At 34.3% G+C, this 27,092-nt stretch overlaps 1 protein-coding gene across 1 annotated transcript in view; it reads right to left on the bottom strand.

Moving 5' to 3' along the window:
* The window catches only part of CCDC73 (coiled-coil domain containing 73), a 57,680-nt gene extending 30,931 nt beyond the window's left edge, over nucleotides 1-26,749 (bottom strand). Inside the window, exons 1-7 of the mRNA XM_040607883.1 lie at nucleotides 26,603-26,749; nucleotides 15,401-15,472; nucleotides 12,434-12,505; nucleotides 11,597-11,632; nucleotides 9,640-9,714; nucleotides 7,547-7,585; nucleotides 769-904 (exon numbers count right to left, since the gene is read on the bottom strand). Of these exons, the coding sequence (XP_040463817.1) occupies nucleotides 769-904; nucleotides 7,547-7,585; nucleotides 9,640-9,714; nucleotides 11,597-11,632; nucleotides 12,434-12,505; nucleotides 15,401-15,472; nucleotides 26,603-26,734 (562 nt within the window). The 5' untranslated portion in view covers nucleotides 26,735-26,749. The remainder of the gene's footprint in view (nucleotides 1-768; nucleotides 905-7,546; nucleotides 7,586-9,639; nucleotides 9,715-11,596; nucleotides 11,633-12,433; nucleotides 12,506-15,400; nucleotides 15,473-26,602) is intronic.
* Between the last annotated feature and the right edge of the window lie 343 nt (nucleotides 26,750-27,092).

Below are 27,092 nucleotides of genomic sequence, written 5' to 3'. Positions count from 1 at the left end.
ATTACTTGACATTATCAGCTTTATTATTTTACAGATAAAAATATATATTTATATAAAAGTACGTGGAATAATATTTCTGTGTATTAGTAGTTTCACAAATAATTCTGTTATGTTTCATCACATGAATGGGGATATGGTACAGATGTGTAAAGCTTAAATAGATGTAGTGAGAATCTACATAACAATGATAACTGCATAAAATTACTCATACCACCCTATTAATTTACTGGTTTTAAGATGTTATATTTCTGTACAAGAAAACAATTTTTATTATTTCATTAATGTTTTCTGTCCATTTTGCAATATTAAACCTACTTTTAAAAGGCTTAATTTTCCACTATTTGCTAATTCCTTTACTTTCAACCTCTCATTTGAGCTGGTACAGCTGTTTAAGTTGATTATGTTGAATGGCAACAGGAAACTGATCCAAATTAAGTGTAATTTATTTTTTTTTAAAAGGGTGGGTCTACTGCTGGATTGTTTTGAACACAAATCAGCTCCTTGCTATAATTAATATGCAGTCACACACACAACTGCAGTAGTGTATCAACAAATTGCAGAAGAGGTACAGGGCCTGTGCTGCTTAACCTGGCGTTGTCACAGAAAGAAACACTGAGGAAGCTACTGAGGTACAGTAATTGTCAGTTGTTCTATTTGATGCTTGGCACAGGGGAGCTGATGTTTTTTCTGAATTGTCAGGTTTCTCCGACTCAGAGTTTTCAATACACAGCAAAAACAAATGCTGGAGGACATTTAAGACATACATACCACTGTGCTCTAGTTTTCCATGAACACCTTTTATGATTCCAAACTGACACGCAAGAGTGGCATAACACCTCTCAACTTCATTCAGTTTCTTATGATGCTCCTCTTTTGCTGTTAAGTGCATCTGTAATTTTTGATCCTGTTAGAAACATAAATGAAGCACCTGCTTAACGACAGTAACTTGTATGTATAAATCAACTCTCCAAATGCTTTTTAATGTAATAGCATACATGCTGAGACACAATATCTCAGTTGTCTATTTCATATCTAATGATCAATTTCCATTTCCAAATAGCACCCCATACCAAAGACCTTCACCTGCGTGTTAGATTATCAAAAAAAAGCACTTTAGCATATTTCATTAAGTTGTCCCGTGTATTTAGGAGAACTTTCATGTAAACATCTGCAGAATTGTATTAACTGTTTTCAAATCCTGGTGTCAAGTTTTCCTTTGTTATGTGATGTAAACACGTTATTTAATCTGCCATTGTACTGTGAACATAGCCTAACATGCTAATGCTGCCTGTGGTTTACACTCATCCTCCCGTGCTACCACTCAGTACAGCATTACATTCTCATATTCCTTTGATGTATGATGTCCATGCAGTTTAATGCAGTTCCCACCCTACCTCAGTTATTCAGATTGGGGCTGTACCTGCCCACGTCTTTGGCTGCAGATTCAAAACGATACAGCAGCTTCAGCAGCAATATGTTTGTACCTCATTGCCCTGGCTGCTTATTTGTTCCTTCTCTAGTATTAAACCAAATATATCATGTTCTCAGGTCACAGCAATGCAACAAAATATGGGGCCCAATTAAAAACTCTAGATAGCTTAAATCACAGCTCCCACAACCCGTTTGTTGTCTCAGCACCTTGATGGAGGAGCACAGGGCAGAAACAAGTAAGTGGCTGGAGGCAGGTAAGAGTAGGATCTCCTTAAACTTTGGCAACAGTGCTAGCACATGCATCATGAAAATAAAGCCTACAAATGTTTATGGTCTCCTGTTACATAACAGAAGCAATCTCTGATGCAAACAGTGTTCAGTCTGCTTTGTAAAGCCACTAGTAAAAGTACTGTCTTTCTTTATGGTCTTAAACACTTTCCAGCATAACGTGGTTTTAATTAACAAGGAAAACTTGTTACGCCATATTGCAATACAAATGCAAACAAAAGTATTGGGCTTTTTTCAATACAGCATTGTTCAAAGTATAGGGCCAGTATGATGACCAAGGGATTTGAGCACCTGACATGCACGGAGAGGCTGGGGGAGCTGTGACTGTTCAGCCTGGAGAAGAGGTGACTCTGGGGGATGTGATAAATGTGTATACATACTAGGGGAGGGGGCAATAAAGACAACAGAGCCAGACTCCTCTTAGTGGTGCCCACTGACACAGAGTGAAATACAGGAAATTTCACTTAAACCAAAGGGGGGGAAAAGTTATTGTATGGGTGGTCAAACATTGGAACAGGTAGCACAGACAGGCTACAGAGTCTATCTGTGCAGAGGCTACAGAGTCTATCTGTGCAGATATTAAGACACCTGACTAGACATGGCTCTGTGCACTCAGCTCTAACTGAGCCTGCTTTGAGCAGGGCAGGGTCAGACTAAGCCATCCCCAGAGATGTCCCGCAGCCTCATCCATTCCAGTTCTGGGATTTTTAAAAATGACACAGAGCAATGCCAATTAGGAGAGAAAATTTGTGCATTTGACAAACCTAAATAAAGATTTTCAATATACTTGCTGAAACACAGAAGTGCATCAACTAATTCTAAAGAGTAGTGGTGACTGATTTAAATTAGTGAAACTAATGCAGATTCATTCCCTGTGCTTCCCAGGAAAGTGTAAGTAAACTTTTACTGAGTAATTATTAATTCCTCAGTATCAATTATCAGATGTAGCATCTTGAAATTTGATGAATTCACTTCTACTTTAAGATTATGTATCAGGAAGCGGGGGGGGGGGGGGGGGCACATTCTAACTACTTTTGTAAGCACCTAACACTGTATTTTTATTTCTGTTAACATATTGGCCCAAGCAGTATCTTATCGCTATGAACCCACATGGTCATTAAGTAAAAAGTATAAATTTAATGAATTTTACCAATCTCTCCCTTGTATTGTGAAGGAGTGATTGAAAATACATGTTCACAGGAAACTATATTCAGTGACACGTGCACTTTTTTTAAAAGTTATTTGTTATATTTTTTTCATATACACTAAGTTTTTTGTGTTCCTCTTTATACTGTATTATTGTTAATAGCTTTGTAAGTATCATTTTGTCAATTTTTCAATTAATTTTCTCTGACGAGAGTGCAATAATCCCTCAGAAAAGATATGCATGTATTTAGACACCTAATCTATTTATAATCTACAATAGAGTAACACAGCAACTAAAATTAATTGGGCCAAACTCATTCCTGTGTGTAAATTTCAAGTTGCGCAAGGACAAATCTGGCCCAGTCTCTGTCTTCTGCAAGGCTCCATTTCCATACAGTAACAAATGCAATACATGTCCAAGCATCAGAGGATAATAAAAGCTGATAGTAATCAAAAGAAATGACCAACATAAGGCTAGCAAAACAGAATATACAATACAAATTTCTCATGTTTTATAAGGTATGAAATTAAACACACTACAGCAAATGGAAAGTCATAATGGAAGCATTGGCAAAGAAACACCACCACTTACAGAATCACTACAAGGAATGTAGGTTGTGAATGTTCATATACTTCCTCTTTTTCTTAATCATAAGTAAACTGTTGAAGACCTGTGCTTAACTAACACTAGGATGTAGATATTATAACAAAAAAAAAAAAAAAAAAAGTTATATTTGTTTTTCCTGATAGTCATTTAGGTATATTTATTCTGAGAGATTAACGAACAGGGAGGCATTGCTAATCTCAGTCTCAAACAAGTTGTGGCAAGATCTGACTTTTTTGCACTGTCTTTTATATGGATTTTTCTTAGCCTTCTCCCAATTTCTTTCTTAAGTCAGCAAGACAATGTTAGTCCCTCCTCCTCACTAGAAAAGTAGAAATATACTTTAGTTATTTTCCAGGGCTCTTTCCAGTGAGAAAAGGAATCAGCCTGCTATAGCCTCAAGAGTTTTATTAAGAGCTTACCACTTGCCTAAATATGATTTTTGATGACAAGCTGCACTCCAGGCTTAGTGCACAGTAAAATAAAAGCCTGAGTATGTGATTCTTCTGCTTACAGTGAAATGGTCTGAAAACATTCTTCCACAGAAGACAATCAAGAAACACCAGGAGACACTGTAGGACAGGGAGGGTATGACCCTGGAGCTGGAGTAAGACCCACAGAATCTTGGTGGTTCTTCCTAATGTCTGATACTGCAAGAACAGGAATTATTGCCCTGCCCTCCACCAGTAATAAAGATAAGCTGGGATGGGGAGTGGAACTGATTGTGGCCATATGGTTTGTTGAGGCACAATGATTTCTTGGTGGAACTAGACCAGAGAAATAGCTCAGGGTCAGGTAGGTGACTGGAGGAAGACAAAGAAGGAATTGCTCATATCTCAAAGATATTCTGGAAATTGAGCCACTACTCAGAGTGACTCAGTGAAGCAGAAGGTGGTAATCGGGAGGTGAAAGTGTCAGAGAAACAAAGATGTAACGGCACGAGACCTAGGGCAAGAGCATGTCAAAATTATGCCAAGGGTTACCAATTGCAAATCTTTAAAATACGAAGTTTTTTCCACAATAGTTCCTTCAGTTGCCACCATTTTTCTACTTAAAAATAATTATTTTTAATTTATACTGTATCACTGCCCTCCCACTGTATTTTTAAGCAACAGAGTATAATTACAGGCAAATTCCTAAAATATATGGAAGGGAAATAAAAATAACATTCCTATCTTAGATTATTAAGAGCAAAACAACATTTAAAAGTACATTTACTTAACATTTTACAGCAATTAATTTTTCATTAATTTGGCCACTACTTCTGTATTAGAAAACTAAATGGTGGCAGAGAAGCTCTCAGGAAAGGCCTATACCATTTTTAAAATATCCCTGACACATTTTGGCCTTTGCCAAGCAGTACTCATGCAAGCAGCTCCTGGGCACAGTTCAGGAGGCTGCTGAGAACAATGCGGGTTATCTGGATGCAGCTCCCCTCTTTTTTGAGGAGTAGTAGAGTTTAATGAACCTAGACCATTTCATATCACTTGACTGCAGCTCCATTAAATGATCTCACAAACGTAGTTTACAATATAAACAGTCAGCAAGTGAAATTAGACTAATTACCAGTCATTCAAAGAGGCAGTCACTCCATCTACTTTACTCACTAATATTGATGCACCTTGTAGACAGGGGATGTCTCTCCTTTGACTATACAGATATCTTGAACTCTAAATTTGCTCTTCTGAGCTGCACACAAGATTTGATCTATAAACGAGCCAACACTAGCCTTAATCTCATTCTTGTCTTTTTTATATTTTAGCACCAAGATATATATTTAAGATTTAGGTACTGCAGAAGACAAATAACTCTAAATGCTCACTCTCTCAGAGATGCCCAGGATCAGACAATGCTAGTTAACAAGGGAACACATGAAGAGATGCTACACCTGAGTTCTAGCATTCTTCATTGTATCACCTGCCAGGAAATTAATGAAGGAGGAATCCAAGACCTGACCAAGGCCATTTTCCTCCAGTTATTTCTTTATTTCAGCAGCAAAAAAAATAGCACAATACAGAACCCATACTCAGGCATATTCCGTCAAGACAACTAGCTTTGTAGTAATCATCCTGTAGCCTTCTGACTGCATGAGTGCTACTATGCACTTGCAGTGAGGTGCAAAGTGACTACATCACAATCAATAATAAACACTTTTACAATGGAAACAAAGGAAAGATGGAAGAAAAACGAATCCTTTATTGCTTTGTCTTTATACAGTCTATCAGTATGAAACAACAAAATATGCTAGAATTTTGGAATAGCAGATATCAGCACTGAAGTTTTCACATAAACTCAACTGGATAGCATGCTAAAATATGATGTATATGCAAAATACTAACACTGCATATACTAGACTAAAAACACAGAATTAAAGGAAAAAACCAGAAAAAAATGCTGCATCAGTAAAGGGGTGCTCAACCCCAGCACACACGAAAGCTACTTTACTGAATGACAGGGCTTCTAAAGTGCCAGATATAAACTAAACAGCACACCTGCTTACTTCCAAAACACTGGCCAAGGCATGATCTAATTTGTCTTAAACAAACTTAAAACTAAAATAGAAATGGGTCTCAAACAAATTAATGGTTTGGAATTTCATCCATTTACTTTTAAACATTTTGCTATTTGTGATAACTGACTGCAAGTCTACATGGGCTACTACTACTTTGATCCCTAGAACACCCTTTTATTTCAGTGCAACTACTCAGAGAGTGAAGTTGATAGAATTTGATCTGGTCTCAAATTGTATTAGCCTGCTACTGCATAAGGTTGTAGGAAAGAATTAATTTCTGTTTACCTTGCATATTTTTATTTTCATCATTTCATATCAGACCATCTTCTATAAATACAGCCAAACCATATATTATGTTTAGTGCTACATGCAAAATAAGATTTCTAATATCTTGTCCCCGCTGAATAGCATTTTTAATAATACTCTGTATCAAAGTCACAGTACCCCAATGTTTTAAAAATAGTCAAATAATCAATTATTGAAAAGTTTATAAACATAAGGAAAGGAAGATATTTAAGCAGCACAGATGCATTTCTAGCTTACAGAAAAGGTGTTGTGATTTAAATATTCTCATTCATATGGAAGACTGAACTTGAAAGTTATGAAAGGAAGGTAATATGTGAAATGACCTAAATGTAAGTTCAATATTTTTTTATATTTTAAACATGTTTTTACATCAGATGCATTTTAAGAATAAATACAAGTTAAGAGTGAAGTAAGATAAAACACATTTATGTTGCCTTTGATCTTTAACTTGTAGCCTTATCTCCCAGGTCAGAGGGCACATTATTCAATTTCACCATATTTTGTGTAAAACCACTGTAGCGTTGAAGATGACTTTCAGTACAAATGTCATGGTACTTAAAGCTAAACTGGACGCTAGTTTTTTGAGCTTCTTAATTAAAATCACAGTTTGTAATGGTCTGACAATATTATCTTTACTCTTTCCAGTTGAGCAGCAGAATTTTCACAGCATTTATTCAATCAAGCTTAGCAGTTGTTCTGCAGCTCACTCTTTCACTTCCTAAAACAGACAACAGGGTTCAGAGCAACTCTGCTGTCACTCTGTATAAATTTATTCTCTGTGTCAAAGGGTGTAAGCTGGACTGGATGAAATCTAAACTGTTCAGGGGAACTGATGTTAAGAAGTAATTCTGAAGAGTGAAAAAAAGGGTGAGAGGGAAAACATCAGTCTTTCTCAAAAACAAAACTAAAAACTGCTTGGAATTCTCTACTACTTCTTTGAGACAAATATGCTAAATGTTATAAGAGTAACATAATTACCTTATTCAATTCTAATCTAGAAAGACAACAAATGAACCAATTGTACTTTAATTCAGGGAGAAAAAATTCCACATGCTAAACAGCAGCTATCACACTATAAAAATCTGAAGATGTTGTATTTGAAAGTTTTTCAGATTCAAAGCTGGTATCACCTCTTTTGGTTATATGTAATAATTATCACATATCACTTAACAGTTGGTTAGTATTTGCATTATACTCTAAGCAGATATTCTCTTTTCTTAAAAGCTGTTCCTTATTTTTTACTTTTATTAATTTCTTACCATTTCGTTCAGTTTCTTTTGTAAAGTGTATTTTGAAATCTGTGAAATGAACAAGAGATTCATTAAATTGTGGCTATGTTTTTTTAATGTCAATCTGCATTTTCATACCTACAATTTAATTGCATTTATTGCCCATCCAATACAGTAATACTGGGTTCGAATTAATGATTACACTATTTCTTTTATTATTATATTCAATTTACAAAATTTCAATTCAATATTTAAATTATGTAAAAATTGTTTACACAAATTGTTACTAGAGGAGTTTTGAAAAATGCATAAAACCTTGTGTTTTCTGAGATGTATCAGAAAAATAACATGTAAATGGACTACAGTCTGTAAACTAGACTCTTAAAAATAACCAGAGAAGAAAACAGAGATAGAAATGAAAGTATTCCTCAAGTCCTAGAGGAATGTAAGTGTGTTCCCTGTTGGAAAAAAGAATTCTCAGTAGATATTCTAAATGGCGGCATACAAAGACATATTGTACTAGTCTGGCATGCTTTAATAATATAAGACTGACATTTGAAGTCATTAACACTATTTCTCATACACCACTGACATCAGAGAATTTTAACTTGTATAATACTTAAGATTGCAAGAGCTTTAGTCTCTATATCTCTTAGAACGTTTAAAGAAACATCAACAATGTCTAGGGGGGAAAAAAAGAAATGTCAAAGAACCCTGTGTGTCAATCTTACACAGAAAATACTATTTCTAGGAAAAAAACCCCCACAATCTAAGCCTAGAAAACAATAATTTTAAGGTAGAATTTTGGCTCTCCTGGATAGAGAAGGCTACAGAACCAAATTAGAAATTCCTCACTCTTATTTTAGGCTGATTTCCAAACAAATTTTTCTGGGTCCACAGATTCATTGCGACCTCCTGCTTCCTCAAGCCACAGCAGAATTTCCTAGATCTGAACTATACTGCTGCAAAAATATTTGGGGTGTGAACATTAAACTTTTAAGCTTTTTTTTAATTTCTGTTTTATCTTACAAAAGAAAAGCCAGTGGAATCTTTCATTATCCTTGCTGTCCACATACTATGTTCAGCAAGCCATGGAGGGATGTTCTCCATCATCTGTGCTATGCCAAGGTTTGATCAAGGCAACAAAACCCTTACAACTATTGCACAGGAGGCTGGCCATGGGAATAAATTTCTTTTGCCCCTAAAATACCTTCAGTGTTAACTAAATTATTAAACAGTCTGATACCAGGTAAATGCATCCCATTATAAGAGAACATTAATTGGAACCAAACATGTTGCAAAATAATGGGTAATAATCCATTATAACCATTTTGTTTTCAATAGAATTATTATCCCACTTAGTTTGGGGTAGAAAAAAATTAGTTCCTGGCAGTACCTGAAATCTGGCAATGCATTACAATGCTAGTGCTCTTCTGTGTTGAGTTCTACTCTTTTAATCCATTTTCAACATACCTGCCTTGGTCTTTAAAAGAAAACCAAAGACTAGCTACATCTCTATGTCTTCCTTTATTTCAAGTAACTGAATCACAGTCACAACTGCTCCAACACCATGTAACAACACAAAATACAATATAGAAATAAAACCAAGTGGTACCAGGGTAAATTGTGTGTTTATCTGACAATTTTACTGACAAGCAGGCATTGGAAAGCCATGGATTAAGCAACAAATACAGAAACCTTCTAGTGAAACCAAGGAAAATAATGAAAAACACAGGTACCACTGTGAGCCGGAGGCCCAGTGTAAATTCTTGTTTCTGTTTGGAAGTCCAAACCCAGTATTTCCAGGCAGTTGAGAAGTAAGAAGACAAGAATAGAAAAAAAGACTATGGAAATGAAAAAATGCACATTTCTCATGCTATTTGGGTTTTTACTGAGTCTGCAGATCTTCTGGAGGAAAAGAACTTTAGGAGGAAGGCTGACTTAAAGTAGTCTTGACACTGAAGGTTAGAACAGAAAGTCAATGTTGGAAAGGGAGGTGTACATGTACTAAAAAGATTAAATTAAAAAAACCCTCTTAAAACAACTATTCTTAGCAGTGAAAAAAACTAAAACCAAAACACTTGCGTAGCAAGGGAAGTTATTTAACAAAAATAGTAATTTACCTGTAACGCTTTTAAGGCTTCTTTCAGTCCATCAATTTCTTTTTCTTTTATTTCCACCGCAAGTTGATATTTTCCCTTTCAACAAAAGTGGTACTTCAGGATTTGGGCAGAATAAATGCTTAGGGACATGGTTTAGTGGTGGACTTGGCAGTCCTGGGTTAACGAGTGGACTTGAGGATCTTAAAGGTCTTTTCCAATCTAAATGACTCTATGATTTACAACAAATTTATCAACAAGAATGTTACAAAAATAAAGCACTACTCTGCTATGACAGAACAATTCATAGATGAAAACAGGTGAAAATTAAGCTAAATATTTTTAAAATGTACATATATATTGCTATAAAAAGAAAAGTGAAAACATGATAGTATATTTTCATCACTTATGACTAGCCAGCAAGTTTAAAATTTTTCTGTTCTGGGAGAGACAAGCCTGAGAAGTGCAGAATTAATGTTACTTCAGTTTAGAATAAAGATACTAAATAACAAAGAAAGTATCAGGTAAATCCATTTTATTATCTGCTGTAGCGGGGTCTTCACAGAAAAAACTTTCTCAGTTTTTCCAACCCATGGAAGATTAAACCATAATCTGTTATCACTAGAATTACTAAATACATGCAAGCCTAAAATATTTTATATTTTTATATTGATATAAAAAGATATAAACACCCTTAAATATGTTTATGAATGAAGTCAAAGGACTTCAGTGAAATTAAATCAGGTAAGAATCTTGGGCAGCAATCAATACAATGGAGAGCAGAATCTGATATCTCTGAAGATATCAGAGAACACACCAGGGAAAACAAATGCAACCATTCAACCACCCCTGTGTGTTCTAGTTGTTTCTGACATTGTGCTGTCTGTGCAATCCCCTGAAACCACCTTGATGAATAAGAGTACATATAATGTAAATTGGAGCAAAAATTATTCTTTGTATTCAAACTCTGTCCTGAAGCATTACAGTTTAATTTATTCTTTCAGTTACTTTGTTAAAAAGCACTGAAAGTGCTATTCAATTCAATGGAAGCACTTAGAGAACAAAAAAATAATCAGCACATAGTTTAATTCTGAAACAGTAGATGTCATAGAAAATGCAAGTCAGGGACTACTACATAGGTGTGGACAAACAGGGTGTCTCAAAACAAAAACAAAAAACACCCAACCTCCAAATGCAAGCAAGAAAATAACTAAACCAGATAATATAAATGCGGTAAACCAAGTTTACTTTGATATACTTTCAAACCAATTTTACCAGTTTGCAAATTTCTGTGCAAGTTCTTAGGAAACATACAGCATACTCATCCATTGCATCTTAATCACTAGGAAATTTAAGTGAAGCAATAGAGTCTGCATGCAGACATTTATTGACTTCACTGTCTGAAACAGGCTCCTAGTGTATCAAATGCAAATCTTTTATTCAGAAGAGGAAGCAGGCACTCAGCTTGGCATAAAAACCTTATGTAGTTAAGAAAAATCCCATAAATTCATGCTTAAGTATATCTTACTTCAGTTTAGTTCGAGTTCCTTAGGAGATCAGCTCAGGTAAGTCAGTAAAATCCCTATTAAAATCTTCTTTTACTAAACCAGTTAAAATCGTTATTTTTCACTAGTTCGTGGAAAAGGCTCATGATGATTTGTCCCAAACCCCCAAAACAAAGTAAATATTGCATAGCTTCAGTATAGAACTATCAAAGAACACTTTTACCGAAACTGATTTTTATCATAAGCAGATTTTAAAGTGACATTTCACAAGTAAAGTTCTGTAGAATATAAACAAAAAACCAAAAGTAATATAGGCTATAAGGAAATTTATTTTGCAAAGGCCATATTGAGAAAAATAATGTAATTGTAATATACTTAGTTTATACTTAGAACATATTTGATAAGAAAATTATAATGCCATATAAATTGTGTGCTTCATTGGATGACAAGTAACAAATAATTGTAATGCAGAGTACCTTTTCTTCCTCCATGGCAAAGATTCTTGCCTGTAACTTGATTGTCAGTAGCAAAAAAAAAAAAACAACAAACAAACACAAAACACATCAACACTGCGCATGAGATTAATCTTATTCATGCAACTTGACAAGACAATATAGCTACATTACCCTGCATAGTGTACTTCCTGGAGTTTTTTTTCTTTAACTATAGCTACCATAGAGTCACAAACAGCAACCTTGTAAATCACAAATTATTTTTTTCAGGAAGAAAAACCTGTTTAATTTCTTTTTTGTGTGTGAAATGACTGTGATGCAGCATTAGTGAAAAATTCTTCATCACCGTATGCAACAGCTTCAGTTCCTATGACTGTTCCCTGCAAGTTCTTTCAGCATTCATATTTGCTGATTATATATTATAGAGAAAAAAACTCACAACTCACAACCCCAATTTGAAAGACTGAAACACACTTTCAAATGTTGAACAGAATAAGTTATATGGCAGTTCTTTTACAATGGTTTATGAATCTAACCTTGAAGAGGACGTGCCAACTTAGAGATGGGGGCGGGGGGGGGGGGGAAGAAACCAAAACCGATTAAAAGAAGCATTATCTTCTCTAGGAATTTTTTGAAAAATAAAAATGAAAAATTCCTGAAAGCGTGGCTTACTGAGAGGAACTGTCAAAATACAGGCTTTATACTGTGTCTGGAAGAAAGAGAAAGACCTGATTTCTTTGAGCTGTATATTCTAATATTAATATGCAACAAAAAAATATTTTAATACCAACTGATAACTTGCTATTATGCCATCATATTTTAAAATCTCATTGTCAAAGCGAGAAGGCCTTATTTTGCTACCTGTTTTTTAAAAGCTGCCATTGCTTCTTTGTTTTGTTGGTGCAACGTGTCTGTCTGATGCTGCAGAGTTTCCTGCTCATGTGAAATAACAATAACGTGTTTAAAATGTTATCTTACAGCAAACCATACACATAGCATTTCAAGAAGAAACCTGTTTCCTTGTCAAATATTTTTAGAAGGATGTGACTGATTAAAAAACACTGAAGACTAAAGAGAGACATTTTTTAACTGGTAATCATCTTTTTGGTAGCAGCTTCTTTTTAATTCATAATGGGTAACAATCCCACATCTGGAATTCAGATTTTTTGTTGCTAAGACTTCTATAAACAGCTCTTACCAATCCTATCAACCCACAGAAGCAATCCAACACCCACTGCCATCTTAAGACAGCATCCTGACACAGTTTCAGGTAGTTATAATAGAATTTTAATTATATTAATTTTAATATCCATTAAAAAGTACAATCCCATTAAAAAGAACAATCTGTTATTCTGTTTTTAGTTAAATTATAGTCTTTTGACAAACTACATGAAAGCACTGAAGGAGGGCAGAAAAGACTAAGAATAAGGCAATAGTATAAGATTTTATAATCCTACTGCCTGCTTTACTCTTATCCACAAAAATAATAAACTGAGTTAAAGATGTACTATAGTTTTTATTTTTGTTATTATTTCATATCATAATCTCATTGACTAATAGTACATGCTGCAAGTTGGAAATCTTTAATAACTTTAAGCATCGTGTTCCTATACAAGATAGGAAACCCTCCCTCCACAACTGAGGTGAAGTAATACAGAATATGTGTTTGTAGTTCTAGATAATAAAAAATATTAGGTAAAGGTAGTCAAGAGGCTCTGTCCTTGACCTGCTATATAAAAATATACAGAAGTGTTTAGCTAAGAAATATTAGTGTGAAGTAGAAAATGATTAAGTAATAACTGCACAAAAGTAAATATAAATTGAGACTATTAAAGAGAATGACTTGGAGAAAATAAATTGATCATTTGTTTCACATGTATGAAGTCTGATTTTTTCTCCTGCCTTAATTGATAGTTTTTCAGGCATAAAGGCTGTTCCAAAATTGCTACTTGCTCCAGTAAACCAGTGTTCCTTTCAAGTTCCACAAGTGACAACGGTTGCCCTTTGATACAAGACAAGAATCTGTGGAGGTAAGGTGTTTTGCATTCATGTACATACTCAATTCATTGCAAGATAGGTAATGAAACTTTTGACTTTGGAACAGACTGTTCAGGAGGTGGTGGAATTGCCATCCCTGGAAATGTTTAAAAAAATGTGTCAATGCAGTGCTTAGGGACATGGCTTAGTGGTAGACTTGGCAGTCCTGGGTTAATGGTTGGACTTGATGATCTTAAAGGTCTTTTCCAACCTAAATGATGCTATTCTGTTTGGCCTACTCTAGCATATCGTGGTTTTTTTGGTGGTTTGTTTTTTGGTGTTTTTTTTTTTTTTTTTTTTTTTTTTTGCAAGAGCAGCTACAGTATTCATAAAATGTAGACAAAGATTTGCTTTGAAATTGTAATATTAAATCAGAAACTTGGCTCAAGTCATGTCTTTATTTTAAACTAGTTTGCTAAATTTAAGGTAAAATAAAATATATACTGAATCACAGAAGTGTTGACTGAAAGGGATACTTGAAGGAAAAAATAGAGCAGAACCTTTAATAAGCCACAGGAAGCTTATTGAACTCCTATTGAGGTCAATATGATTCTGCATTCAGAAGCCATCAGGTCACAAATTCAATTTAAATGTCATACTTTATGTTTCATCTTACTGGAATCTCCAGAATTAGAAACTTGTATTAGCTTGTTGCTTTGAAGTTCCAGAGCTCACATGAAGTTCCTAAAACCTACAACTCATTGTTTGCATCAATTTTGCCATGTGCCAACGTTAAATGCAAAGTGAAGAAAAAAAATGAGAGTTCACCTAATGCCTGTAAGTCCCATCTTTTTACTAACAGTAAATTAAATTGCTATTAAGGTCTCAGAATGAATGGAAATCATCCCTTTTGAACCCAGATTATTAAGAACTGTGATGCTAGGTTAAGAAAAGCAAAGAAGGGTTACAAATTGAAAGCACTGTTGCTTTTACAAATATAAAATGTTTCCTGTTTCTGTGTGCACATATATATCTTTCAGGAAAAAAAAGCACAGTTAGGATTATTAATTTAAGATGGTTAGGATGAACTTCAAGATGAAATAGTCTTCCTCTACTACTAAGATGTTAAATATCCTCGGATCAAGGATAGAGCTGAAATTATTGTTTTTTCTGTGATCGTAAAATATACAGAGTGAAGCCTTTTATCTTGTGACCTAGTGTCAAGGGTCATAGGTTTGATTGTATTAGAGAAGGGAATGGATTTCCTATGAAAGCATAACCTCAGGAGCCCTAACACTAAGAAGAATGTTAGACTTATTTCACTGAAAATTTCACTGTGAGCATTTAAAAGCTGACAAACCACTTTTGAATATGTCTAATGTCTAAGTTTCTGTTTAAAATAATTTTTTGAAAAAACTGTCACTTCCAAAACATTGCAAGTGAAGCAGTTTGTACAACTGCACTGGTACTTGCACTTGCCAAAGCTAAGCATAATACAAGAGAAGCTGCTGCGTAGTTCCCCCCTCCCTAACATGTCAACATGCCTCATGTTAAGCTAAATGTCTTATTGCTTCAATATTTACATCCCATTTGACTGGAGATTTCCAGTCATGCCAAATATTAGGACGGTTCTCTATCGTTAATCAAATTTCTAGGTTGGGCACAAGCCAAATAAATATAAAAGCTATAGAATTTCATGGCTGGACAATAAACTATTGGCTACCACATTCTACTATTAGAAATGACAACAGCCTTTAAAAAGGGGAATTGCACTAAATCACAACCCATATTATTATTATATTAAGATTAAATCCCAGCAGTCAAAACACAAAAAACATGTAGGAAAGTTACCTTCTGCCATTCAAGTTCCTGTTTCTCTACAACAATTTTACTTATTTGATCTTCATAATTAATCTGTGTTTCCTAGTTAAAAAACAAAGAAACAAATTTACATAAAACAGTACCTGCAAACTGAACACCAGCGTAATCTGTGTATTCATATTCTTCTTCCTTTACAGTCCAGTACATACAACAGCATGTGCCTACACACAACACAGCAAAAAAGGGCACAAAAGTTCTCTGGATGTGGTAAAATAGGAGATGAGTTTAGCTGTTCTAGCCAGAAAATTTGCAGAATAACCAATTTAGATTGAAGTGCATAGCAGAGGATTAGGAGCTAGGATTATAGCTCTCAATTATGAGGAATAGTTCCCTCTTCATACATATTTTCGTATGCATCTTACAACAAAACCAGACACCAGGGGAATAAACCAGATGACTTCACTGCTAAAAACTTACTGAATATTCTGATGAACAGAGTCAAAATACTGAGATGAACAGAAACTCAGCAAGCTGCAAGAAGTGCTTAAAGAAACAAGTGTAGTCAATGATACAGATAATCATGGTTAATAAGTCAGAATCTTTGGGACATCTTAATTATTCAACTCAAAGCATTTGAATCTTTATTCTTTTTGATGTCTCCCAGGGAAAACGAAAAGTTTGTGTCAGCAATTACTTCTGTTATGGAAAAAGTGAAATATTTATCATAACCTTCTGTGCCAAGAAGCCTCCTGACCTACCAGATGAAAGTAAGAAGAGAAGTCATGGATAATCAGCACTTTCTGATAACATGAACTACCAGAAAAAAAATCTAAGAACATAATTAAAGTCTGAGGTTTCAGTCACAATCCAGAAGACATACTAGTAACAGAAAGGTGCATTAGATCTCTTGTTCTTGGCAGAAGCACTTTGTTCAAGAATCAAACTATTACTCTGATAATCAGTAAGACTTACGTGCTGACAACCACAGTTGCCAAAAATTTACAGGAATTTCCCTGAAACATTCTGATATTAAAGTCAAATTTTCCTAACTGGAATCAGCTTTCCTTTTGAGCCTAATTCTTATGGGCACTGGCCTTCCTTTACAAATACAATACTCAAAAAAGGAAGAACAGGTTTCCCTATCAAACAGTTAGGACTTCTTGTTAGAACAGTATTTTAGGCTTTTGATGCATATCGTAAGCAATTCACCACTGTCCTGTTATTGTATACAGTCAAAATAATGAATATCCTTTGAAGACCCAGAGACCTACACTGATGTGTTGCTCTGAGCTTCAAAAGGCAAATCTCCCACCTTTTTCTCTGCACACTGATGATTACCTTGAAAATGTGACTACATTAAAGTAAGATGATTTCTCTTTGATGGATTGGTGCGCTAGTAATATTCATTGAGGTCTTGTGTTGGACACACTCCAACAAAGGCCAAGCTGACTGTGAGGGTAAAAGAGTACTCCCGATTCTTGAACCCCAATACTTGAACTGTTCTCTGAATTACTGTATTTATATATTATGTGCACATTAACTTTTTTTTAGTTTATCTTCCCCATTTCAGTTTAAAACCTGCATTCTAAAGTAAGCAAAATGAAGTGGCTATAATCCTCAGGGAAAGTGACAACTCAAAGCCATTTATGGATCTCTCTAGTAAAAAAATCTAAAAGCAGGCCTCAAAAAGATTATTCTCTTGATACAGGGTTTTAAGTAAAATTTTACTGAATTGCAATACCATGAATATTACTTACCATAAGGGAGAGGAGGGAAAAAAATAAAATAAAATAAATGAAATCACCTCTGGATAAAGCAATAAATTTTCTGAAACACTGAAATGGCAAACTAAGTTCTTCCTCCCCTCCTTCCACAACCAAGCAGATAATGCAAATGTTTTACTACAAAGAATAAAGTATGTTGCATCTTTAAGAAATGCAATTATTTACTAAACCCAGTAAAAATCAGGGTTCCAAATTTTTGATACAAGGATATTTACAATTCTTTGATAATCTGTGCAAAACTGTTTTTAAAAAAAGATTTTTCAACCTTTTCTCACTTAGTATTACATTGCATCCATAGCCCCACTGTACTATCAATAGAAACAAAATGGCAAAATATGTCCCAAGGTGATTTAAAATAGGTTTTTGACATTGACATCCTTTATAGGTTTTAGGGTCAAAACTGACTTCCTTAATTAACAGGCAGTTTACAGGAACACATGTGGATAGAAATAACACACACTTCTATCCACAAGAGGCTACTCCTAAGCATTTCAAGAGTTACTTGCAGGATCTAAAAATATGCCTCACTCACGTGAATTTTACATATAAAATGCTGAATATACTTGTAAATTAAAATTTGGCTCACAAAACAGAAAAGTTCTTTAGGTTTTGCTTCTCTGATATGTACCAATAGAATATAGATGGAGAAGAGACCTGAAGATTTCATATGCCTCATGGGAAAAAAATAAAATAAATAAAAATTAAGATAATTGAAAAGATTATCAATGCTCCCCAGTTCTGCCTTAACAAATAGTACTCCAGAGTTGCAATGAATTTGTTTTCCGATGCTAATCTATAAGTACTGAAAGAAAATATATCCCCTTGCGCTCCCTGGAGTGATAAAAACAAATGAGGCTGACTTACAGCTTCTTACAAAGTGTAATCTTAAGCAATTTATGTCATTAAGCAACAAATGCTATTAAAATGATATATTATTAGCAAAAGCCTTGTTCAAAATGGTAAGAAGTTAAGTAAGATTATGAAATCTGACCCCTAAACACGCGGTATAAATTATTGCTACACTAATCAAAACACACTGTAGTAGTATTCTTCCCAAACTCCGGAGTATATATTTGTACCACTCCCCTGTGCAGACACTAGCATATGTATAGTGTATTTCAGAGACAAAACCAGAATTTTGATCCAGTGCACAACTCAAGACAGAGAAGGAGGTGGCCAGTTATTCCCTGGATCAGATCTAGCCTGGGGGAATCGAAGAATCTGTACTAGTGCAACAGAAGCAATAGTAACATGCTGCTGGAGATGTAGTATGGATTTAGATCAACATGATGGACAGTAAAACTGCCCCCAGCATACCTGAAGTGCCCGAATAATTTAGTCCTAATATACCTTTTCATAACATGCTAATTTTTCAAGTATATATTTTAAAAACATGCAAACTACTTACACCAATTACTGCATTTCTTCAGCTTCTATGCATACAACCGTCTCTTCTTTGTAAACTCATCTAGTTTAGTTTATTTGTTATAAGCCAGAAGCTCAAGTTTAGAACCTTTACAAAATAAACTTTAAACTGCAACTAGCATCAGAAAAGAAATACAGCGCTGAAGGTAAAGTGGTAAACAGAGATAAAAAGCTTAAGATATGCACTGTGATTCTGACCTCACTAAAATTTATGGCAAATATATCACTGCTTTCAATAGTTGTTGGAGATCAACAAGTATCTACCTATATTAAGCTTATCATGAAATAAAGGGAAAGGAATAATGTTTTTAAAAGAAACAACATAGTGGATACTACCATTACAAATTCTTGACAAAAGAAAACCTCAATCCAAGTAGACTGGGCTTACTGAAAAACAGCAGTTACCTAAATGAAACCAAGCCTTTATATGAAAAAAGCAGTAATTTTAGTACAAAACAACAAAAATACTTTATAGACAATGGAACTGGCAGACTATTTGTAATCAAGCATATACACCGCTTCAATTGTAAAATATGTAAGTATTTTAAATCCTAATGAGGACACTGAAAAGAAAATACTCAGAGAAACACATTTTTGTGCAGATATGTGTTTTAAAACTTTACAACTGTTCTAAGAAACAGCATGAAAAAATATGACATTTATAATAGTTAATTCCCGCATCCATACCAGCACTTTGCATTTAGCTAGATAAATACAATAATACAAGTTTGAAAACTGCATTAATTTCCATTTTAAGTGAACCTTTGCTTGAATACTAAAGCGGGTAAGATCCAAAGTTCTAAGTGAACAACACTCTTCCAACTTGCTCCCAAATTATAAAGAAAAATCTGGAAGCTGTCAAAAATGTGTACATATGTAACTACCATTAAAAAAATAAACACCATAAATACTTAAATTGAGAATGAAAATTAATGATAAAAATGTTCTCATGTGAAATTGCTAACAATTATAAGCCTTATGCATAATTTTTACTTCTTTCAAAGGACATTTATAGTTTACCCATTTTGAATTGAAAGCTTTTAAAACTTGCGTGAAGCACTTTTTTTTTTTTTAGAAGTTTCACCAGCTGTTATAATAAGACAAAAACATTTTTTGTTATACTTGGGAGAATTATATTGTCTATAACTTTGAAGAGGTATCAAAAAAACCACAAAACCTTAAAAGTGTTCATTTTTTATTAGATGCCTTAGGACTACATGGATTTAAGTGTTTTTATAAAAAAGACTACCATAACAATAAAAGAGGAGTAATTTGATGGTTTATTTACTCGTTATAACCTTTAGAAAGTGTCAAGCCTTCTTTAAAGTGTTTGCTTCAGGCTGTAGTTTTACAAGATGCGCTGTGGATTGGTCAAGCCCCCTCGATTCTTGACCCTGAACAGATTTAGGAACAGAGTACAGCTGGCTCATGTCCAGGCAGCCAAAACTGCTGCTAGGTACTTTTATTATCTTTTTTGAACTTATAATCTACCTCCTACAAAATTGCACATCCTATTTCTCATGCAGGTCAATCAAATAGTACCCATAGAAACTACAGTTTCTGATTGCTTTGTACCGTAATTAGAATACCTTTCATGAACTAAATTCAGTACAACTCTTAGTAGACTGCATTGATATCCTTCTTAGGTTTTGTTCCCAAGGCAAATGTGAAAGGGAGAAAAAAATATTTATAACAGCTTTATTCTAACTTTAGTTTCTGATAAAACATTTTTGGATCTTAATAGTTATGACAATTAATCAAAAACCTTTAGTAACCACATATTTGGAACTTATGCTCAAAAAATTTCCTTTTTCAGAAGCAGAGAAACAGAAATGTATACCAACTGCCTTTTTTCCTTTGGAAATCTTTCACTGATCTATCCTTGATTCCACTGCATAGGCTGCAATTGCTCTATGTTTAAATAAGGCTCATCTATTGAAATACATTCCTTTAAATGCTTGCATTGTTACTTATAGTGCTCTTCTCTCCAACTTCAAGTAATCAGTTCCTAATCAAAAGCCATATTATTTGCTAACACAGAAATTATAAGCTAACACACTGCTTACTGACTTGAATAACAATGTGGTGTATATCACAGACATGAGATCCATAAACTTCAATACTGTTTGTTCTTCTATATCCACATACTTACTTTTTTAATATTCAGATTTCCTTGTTTCCACCGTTTTGCTTAAAAGTACCCGAATTTACACTTAGGCAGAAAATCCAGCTATAAGACTTGAGACTTCTTGTTCTGTTTCCCTGCAGCCTGTGTTAATGGTGTCCTGTTTGCCAACTTCTAGGTAATAAACAAAGCCACCCACATTTCTATTTTATCATTGTTTCTCCCCCCCTTAATTTCCTCTTTTTACTCTGTCCTTTAAGAAAATCAGATCAAGCTATTCACCATTTTTATTGTTTGTTAGCAGTTAGAATTGTTCATTGCAATAAACCTCACCAAAATCTTTTATTTCCCTAGCATACCCTTTATTTCTAGAAAATATTTCTGCCATACTTTCTAAAATGGTAGTTGCCCTTCCCACAAATAGAAATTTAAAAAGGCAGTATTGAAACATTTCTTTCTTCTATGATTCTATAGTTATCCTATGCAAAAGCCTGAAAATAACTTAAACTTAAGCTCTTTTTAACAAACAAGCAAACAAAAAAATCTTTATTTATGCATTAGTTTCATTCAATCTCATGTTTGTGGTCACTGTAGATTGTTTCCACAAAGCTGCCTATATAGCTACAGCAGATGCCTCAGGTGCCCTTCTTAACTTTTTGCTATTCCACACATCTGAAGGTGGTTCTTCTCTTGCAGAATATGCCTCCAACAAGGTTTAGCTTTAGGTGTATCATAGTTTTTCTGGGTTTTTTTCAGGTCTAGATATAGCACAACCAATATGACCATCATGATCATAACTGGCACGTCCACCAGTATTGTAATACCACTAATAACTCAAATTTAGTCTTTTTTTTTTTTTTTTTTTCTCCTTCTGATAAGTAAGTTTATGGTTTCATCAGCTTTCTCCATTTAATATCTCAAAAAGCAATTTGCCTTCTGAGCCCCAGTGGCACTTCCAAATACTATAACCTCATACTGAAACTTTCAATTTTCATCTCAGTACTGAACTCCACTTGCCCTCTTACCTGTGAAACACTGCCAAAGAGATGAGTTAGCTCCGCACAGTTATGTATGTCTCTTCCATTCTGAAACAGACTAGGTCAGGTACCCTGAGCTACAATGCACTGTAAGGTGCTACACTATGCAGTGCAAAACCCTGCACAGTTGACAGAAAGAAGTAGTTTATTTTAGGAATGGGAGAGAGCAGTTAAGGGTGATCAAAACTCCCTCATGTCCTCCCTCTAAGAAAAAGCAGAAATTAGCCACTCTGACAAAGAACTTGGATTCAAATAGCCAAAGCCACAGCAAACAGAGTAAGAGGAATTGAGGTAAACTTGCTCACATCTATCGGAAAGGAGGAGCACATACAGCTCTGCAGCACTACACTGAGCTAAAGTTTCTGAGAACAGCAACCAGAAAAAACTCAGGGTGAGATGTGAGAACCTTAATGTCTGCATCATGACAACCTACATTATTCAGGAATTGTCTCTTTTAGGAAATAAGTAAGTAAATATCCTTCTGATATTTTCTTTCTCAATGATGGCTTACTGGCCATCAGCATGAAAGTGGGTAAACACAGAAACGAGGTCTAATTTATATCAAAACAGAAAGCAGAACAGAAGACAGAAAGGGACAGAAACTAGGAAAAACAGGGAAAAGGAAGAGGGGGAAAGCATTAGAGCCAGGGAAGAAGACTAAAGCCAATAACAGCAAAATGATAGGACCAACTAGCCTTTAAAAAAATATTCCTGTCCACAACATGGAACTGATTCCAGAAGACTCAAGACCTCGCAGTCTTGTGCTGTGAGAACAGATATGAAATTGCTGTGAGCACAGGTAGGAAATTCCCTGGCAAATCAGATATTGCACCCCCAGTTCCAGTGGCTAATCCTCATACCACCTGCTACATCAACATACTCCTTTGGCTCAAGCAAGGGAAAAGTTTTACGTAGTGCTTGACAGTAAATAGTAGGATGATAATTACCAATAACAAGTCAATACAGCTTCACTTTACAAAATCTGGGGGGGGTGTGTGTGTGTGTGTGTTTTCCAGGATTGTAAAAGGAAATTATATATATATATATAAAATTATATATATATATAAAATAAAAGATTCTTATATTAAAATATTTATTTGAACATAGAACATGTTCTTATGGGTAAACTCAATGCCCTCTGCAACTCCAATGTTCTTTAATACAACATAATTTTCTTTTATAGTAAAGAGAAATTAACTTGTGAGAAAATTTGAAAGCTGGAAAAAAACAGTTTCTTAGAAAGTATTTTAGTTAAAAGGGTAAGCACCATCAAGTTATAGATATAACATAACTGCCCAAAGAGAAAAGAGCACAATTTATTATTTGTAATTTTTACTAAACAGATGGGCATCAAATCTAATAAACTCAAGGCACAAATGACAGAATCTACAGTAATAGCCAGACTTTGTGATAAACCAGTTAACACCAGAAAGAGCCTCAAAAGGTGCTTGTTTTCAGGTATGGAAACAGGTTACTGAAATTTATGCTTGGCATCAAAGAAAAACATCAGTAAAACTTTGAAAATCATCACAAAGATTTATATTTCTTCTGTTCACTTAATCAACACCTACAGTGCTTCAGCTACTACTGAAAACACCCATATCCTCGGATATTAGAACATATTGCTATCGAAGTAATGAAGAATTTCCTTGATTTCTTATGTTTACATGCTTTTCTGGCTAAGGATGGGTTTTTGTGTCTAGGACAAGAAAAAAAATCCAATACAATGTATGTGCTTTCTTGTCCTTGTAAACATTATCCTTATATCTAGTATTAGTTGTCCTATATGCATTGTACTCCAGAAAGCATTAAAGACTTCCAATTTGACGCACTATGTCGCAACTTTATGCTCTCAAAGTTGATTATATTTACCTCTTACGAAAAGGATCATCTCTTATCACTCAACAACTGAACTCAGCTGATTACAGAGCAAGGCTGGCAGACTTTGTAACAAAATGACTGGGATATCCACCACAAAAGAATCACTGGGCTGACTGGTGCTTGCGGAGTGGGAAAGCTAAACTGGCAAAAACTCAGCACATTCAAACTACTGGAGTGTTAAGTAATTCCTTCGGGTAGGGGGAAAGTAATACCATTTTCTGTAGCTTTTAATTACATACACATTCATATTAAGTCAATTCATAATAAAAACAAAGACCCTGTGAACACCCAAAGGAATAAAGTGAAGTTGTATCAAGTATACTAATGTAAGCAACACATTCTCCAGAATAAACATGCACAGCTACCATTAATTGGGTTTTAATCTATAAAATAGTAGAGCAGTTACTTATTATGAGCAATTCCTCTAAATTATTTTTATTTTAATGACAGCTATATGTTTAACAAAGAAAAGTGAAAAGCAGATAGATGCTTTGAAGTAACTCAATGTATTTATGTAAATAAGCATATTCAGAAAAATGAAATTTCTACTTTAAAATAGTATCTTATGGTATCAAGTATGGATTGTATAAAGTCTCTCAAAATATTTTAATATTTTATTGCTTTAGGGAGTTTAATCTTTATCTGTCTAACTTCACACAGATAATTTCATCTGCAGATTTATTTTTATTAATTTGAATTTATACTGCAGCACAACCATTTATTAAATTCAAAATACATGATAGTTCCTGTCCTGAAGAGACTCTTGTCTAAGTGACAGGCAAGACCAACAACAGGAAGAAAAACAGAAGCAAACAGAGGTAAAATATCTCATCTAAGGTCAAGCCACAGATCAAAGGCAAATTTGAGAGTAAAATCCACTATAAGGCTATACAGCCTCCATTAGCCTACCAGTCTACTGTGAGCCTCACAAGCAACTTGGAAAGGATGTTGCAAAAGTAGTAAGAAACTAGCAGAACTTTAACTTTTTCTGCACTTTCTTATGCAGCAGATGACACAGTTTAAGTATGTTTCATGTCCATAGAAAAATTACTGTGGTGCAAGACAAGCACTGTAATTCTCTTGAGGTAGTGCTATATTTTTCTCAGGGCTGATTATAAATTTACAGAATCACCTCATGTTGTTGAATTTGTAAGAAACTAATAGCTAAAACCAGGAGATGATTTTGTAGTTTGGTGGGTTTTGTTGTGTTGGTTTGGGTTTTTGTTTGGTTTTGTTGTTGTGTTTGGGTTTTTTTTTTTAGGAAAAACATCCATACAGAGTTGCATGGCCATGTTATTCTATAACCCTTGCTTGTTCAAAATATTAATGTTTCATATTCCAAATGTCAAACATACTAAGCAAGCAGCCCTGAACTGATTGTTGAAGCAAAGCAAATAACAGAAATGCATTCAGGCATACTTTAAGATTCCAAACTGACTAGCTGTAAAATGCTTAACTTTTTTTTAAAAAAAATTAAATTTCTAACTACAAAAGGTAAAAATATATATATACACTTTTCTTTTTTTTTTTTTTTAGGGTGAAGGAAGGCACAGAAGTCTTAGAAGTTTAGGGCCATATGTCCTAACTATGGAACTGGCTCTTGGCATTAGCAATTTTAAAACTAGAAATACCTATAAGCCAAAAAATTGCTCATCTTCCTGAGGTAACCTTTTCTAAAATCACAGTTGCTTACTCTTGTTGTATAGCAGACACAAAACAGACAAACCCAAAAAATCCCAAAAAATGAAAATCCATGGCACTCCATCAACATTTTAAGCTCTGAACAAGTGCATTAAAAATGTAAAGTTATCAATGTAAATGGAACACTGCTAACAAATCTTGTAAGGAAAAGTACACTCCAATTATAATTATAAAAGTTAAATTTTTCAGTCTTTAAATACAAAAATAGTTAGACTAGAATAAACACTACTATGGTTACAAAGGTCTAGAGATCAGACCATGGTGAATTTCAACACTGCATCAAGAAAGTAGGATCATGCAGCTTTTTTCTTGGAATTTTTTTTTATTATTTTATGGTTTTTAAAGAGAAGACTATACATTTAACTTAGATCAAAATAAGCATAAATCAAGAATGTCATTAATATTAACATTTTAAAAGTAATAACGCCCATCTTTTGAACAGGTCAAATTCATCAAGTGCAGAAAGACATACTTTAGGTCTTTCAAAAAAAACCACAAAAAACCAACAGCTCAGAAACACTAAGGGGAGAAATAGAAATAGATTTTCACATACATACAACTGAAAAGGTAACTACAGAAAAATATAACTGAAAAAGTAGTCACAGAAAATATAGATGCTTTCAACAGTGCAGCAAAAATTTTACTTTAGCACTACAAGATGATACAACTCATATTTCAAAAAACAAAATGCCCCCATCCTCCAACACTCAGTATGCTATTATTTTAGGGCTCTAGCTTAATAGTTTAGCAACGTAAAAATGGTGAAATAAAGTGGATTTGGTTATCACAGCAGCTTTTTGCCCTTTTAGGTAATTCTGAAAAGCACAACCAAACAGACAAAAGTAAGTCAAAATCACTGCTCTTCTGGCAAATGGTAAATCAGTCTATGAAATGACAGACTTAGGGACTTGGCAATGACTTGGATTCTCCTTCTTTCCTTTTCATATCAAAGACTGCTTTTAAAGAGAAGAACTACAATGAAATAAATACAAAAACTTAATGCAGATAATTTTTGTCAATAGCCTAGCAATCAACTGTAGCAGCTTCGTACATTATTACAGGAAAGCCAAATTCATTCCCATACGGCCCTGTTGTCTTTGTGCTGTCTACAGAGAAATTTTTAATACAGATACTGCTTAAACCCATGGTATTTTTAAACAAAATCCTGGTTGCTGAATTAGTATAAAATACAGCATGAAGTTTACCCACACTTATGCAGCATTTTCTATGATTGCAATTAAGACAATGAAACACTAAAAAACAATATAAACACATTTACCCTTCTTATGCGTAGTTCTTCTATTGCCTCCAATAAACTTGTTTTAAAGTCTAACAGTCTAATGGAAAGTAATGTTTCTGATGGACTTTGAAGAGTAGAGTCAAGTGCCTGTGTTTCAACGTCTTCATCCATTCTTCAAAATGGTTTCTGCAAAACAAAAATGTGTATTTCATCTCCATTTTTTCTTTAAGAGAATATTCAAACTGCAAAGCTTGCAAATATAGAAGCACATTCTTTTTGCAAAGTTACAGCCATTATGCAATTAACAATATTTTCATTTTAAATTAGCATGCAATATCATAAAAGAAAACAGTGAATCATTAATTCACCACATCAGTTTGGTTTTCCTCTTTATTTTTGGTTTGGTTTTAGTTTTAAACAAAGACTGCAAGGACCATGAGAAACAAAGTGGTATGGGGTTTTTTTTCAGAACTACTGCTCTGTGCTGGCATAAGGTACTGCAACTAACACATCAGGCCATGAAAAAGTA

Source organism: Falco naumanni, chromosome 10 (genome assembly GCF_017639655.2).
Source record: "Falco naumanni isolate bFalNau1 chromosome 10, bFalNau1.pat, whole genome shotgun sequence".
NCBI lineage: Eukaryota > Metazoa > Chordata > Aves > Falconiformes > Falconidae > Falco > Falco naumanni.
Note: the sequence above shows the minus strand (reverse complement) of the source record. Positions and strands in the feature narration are given on the sequence as shown.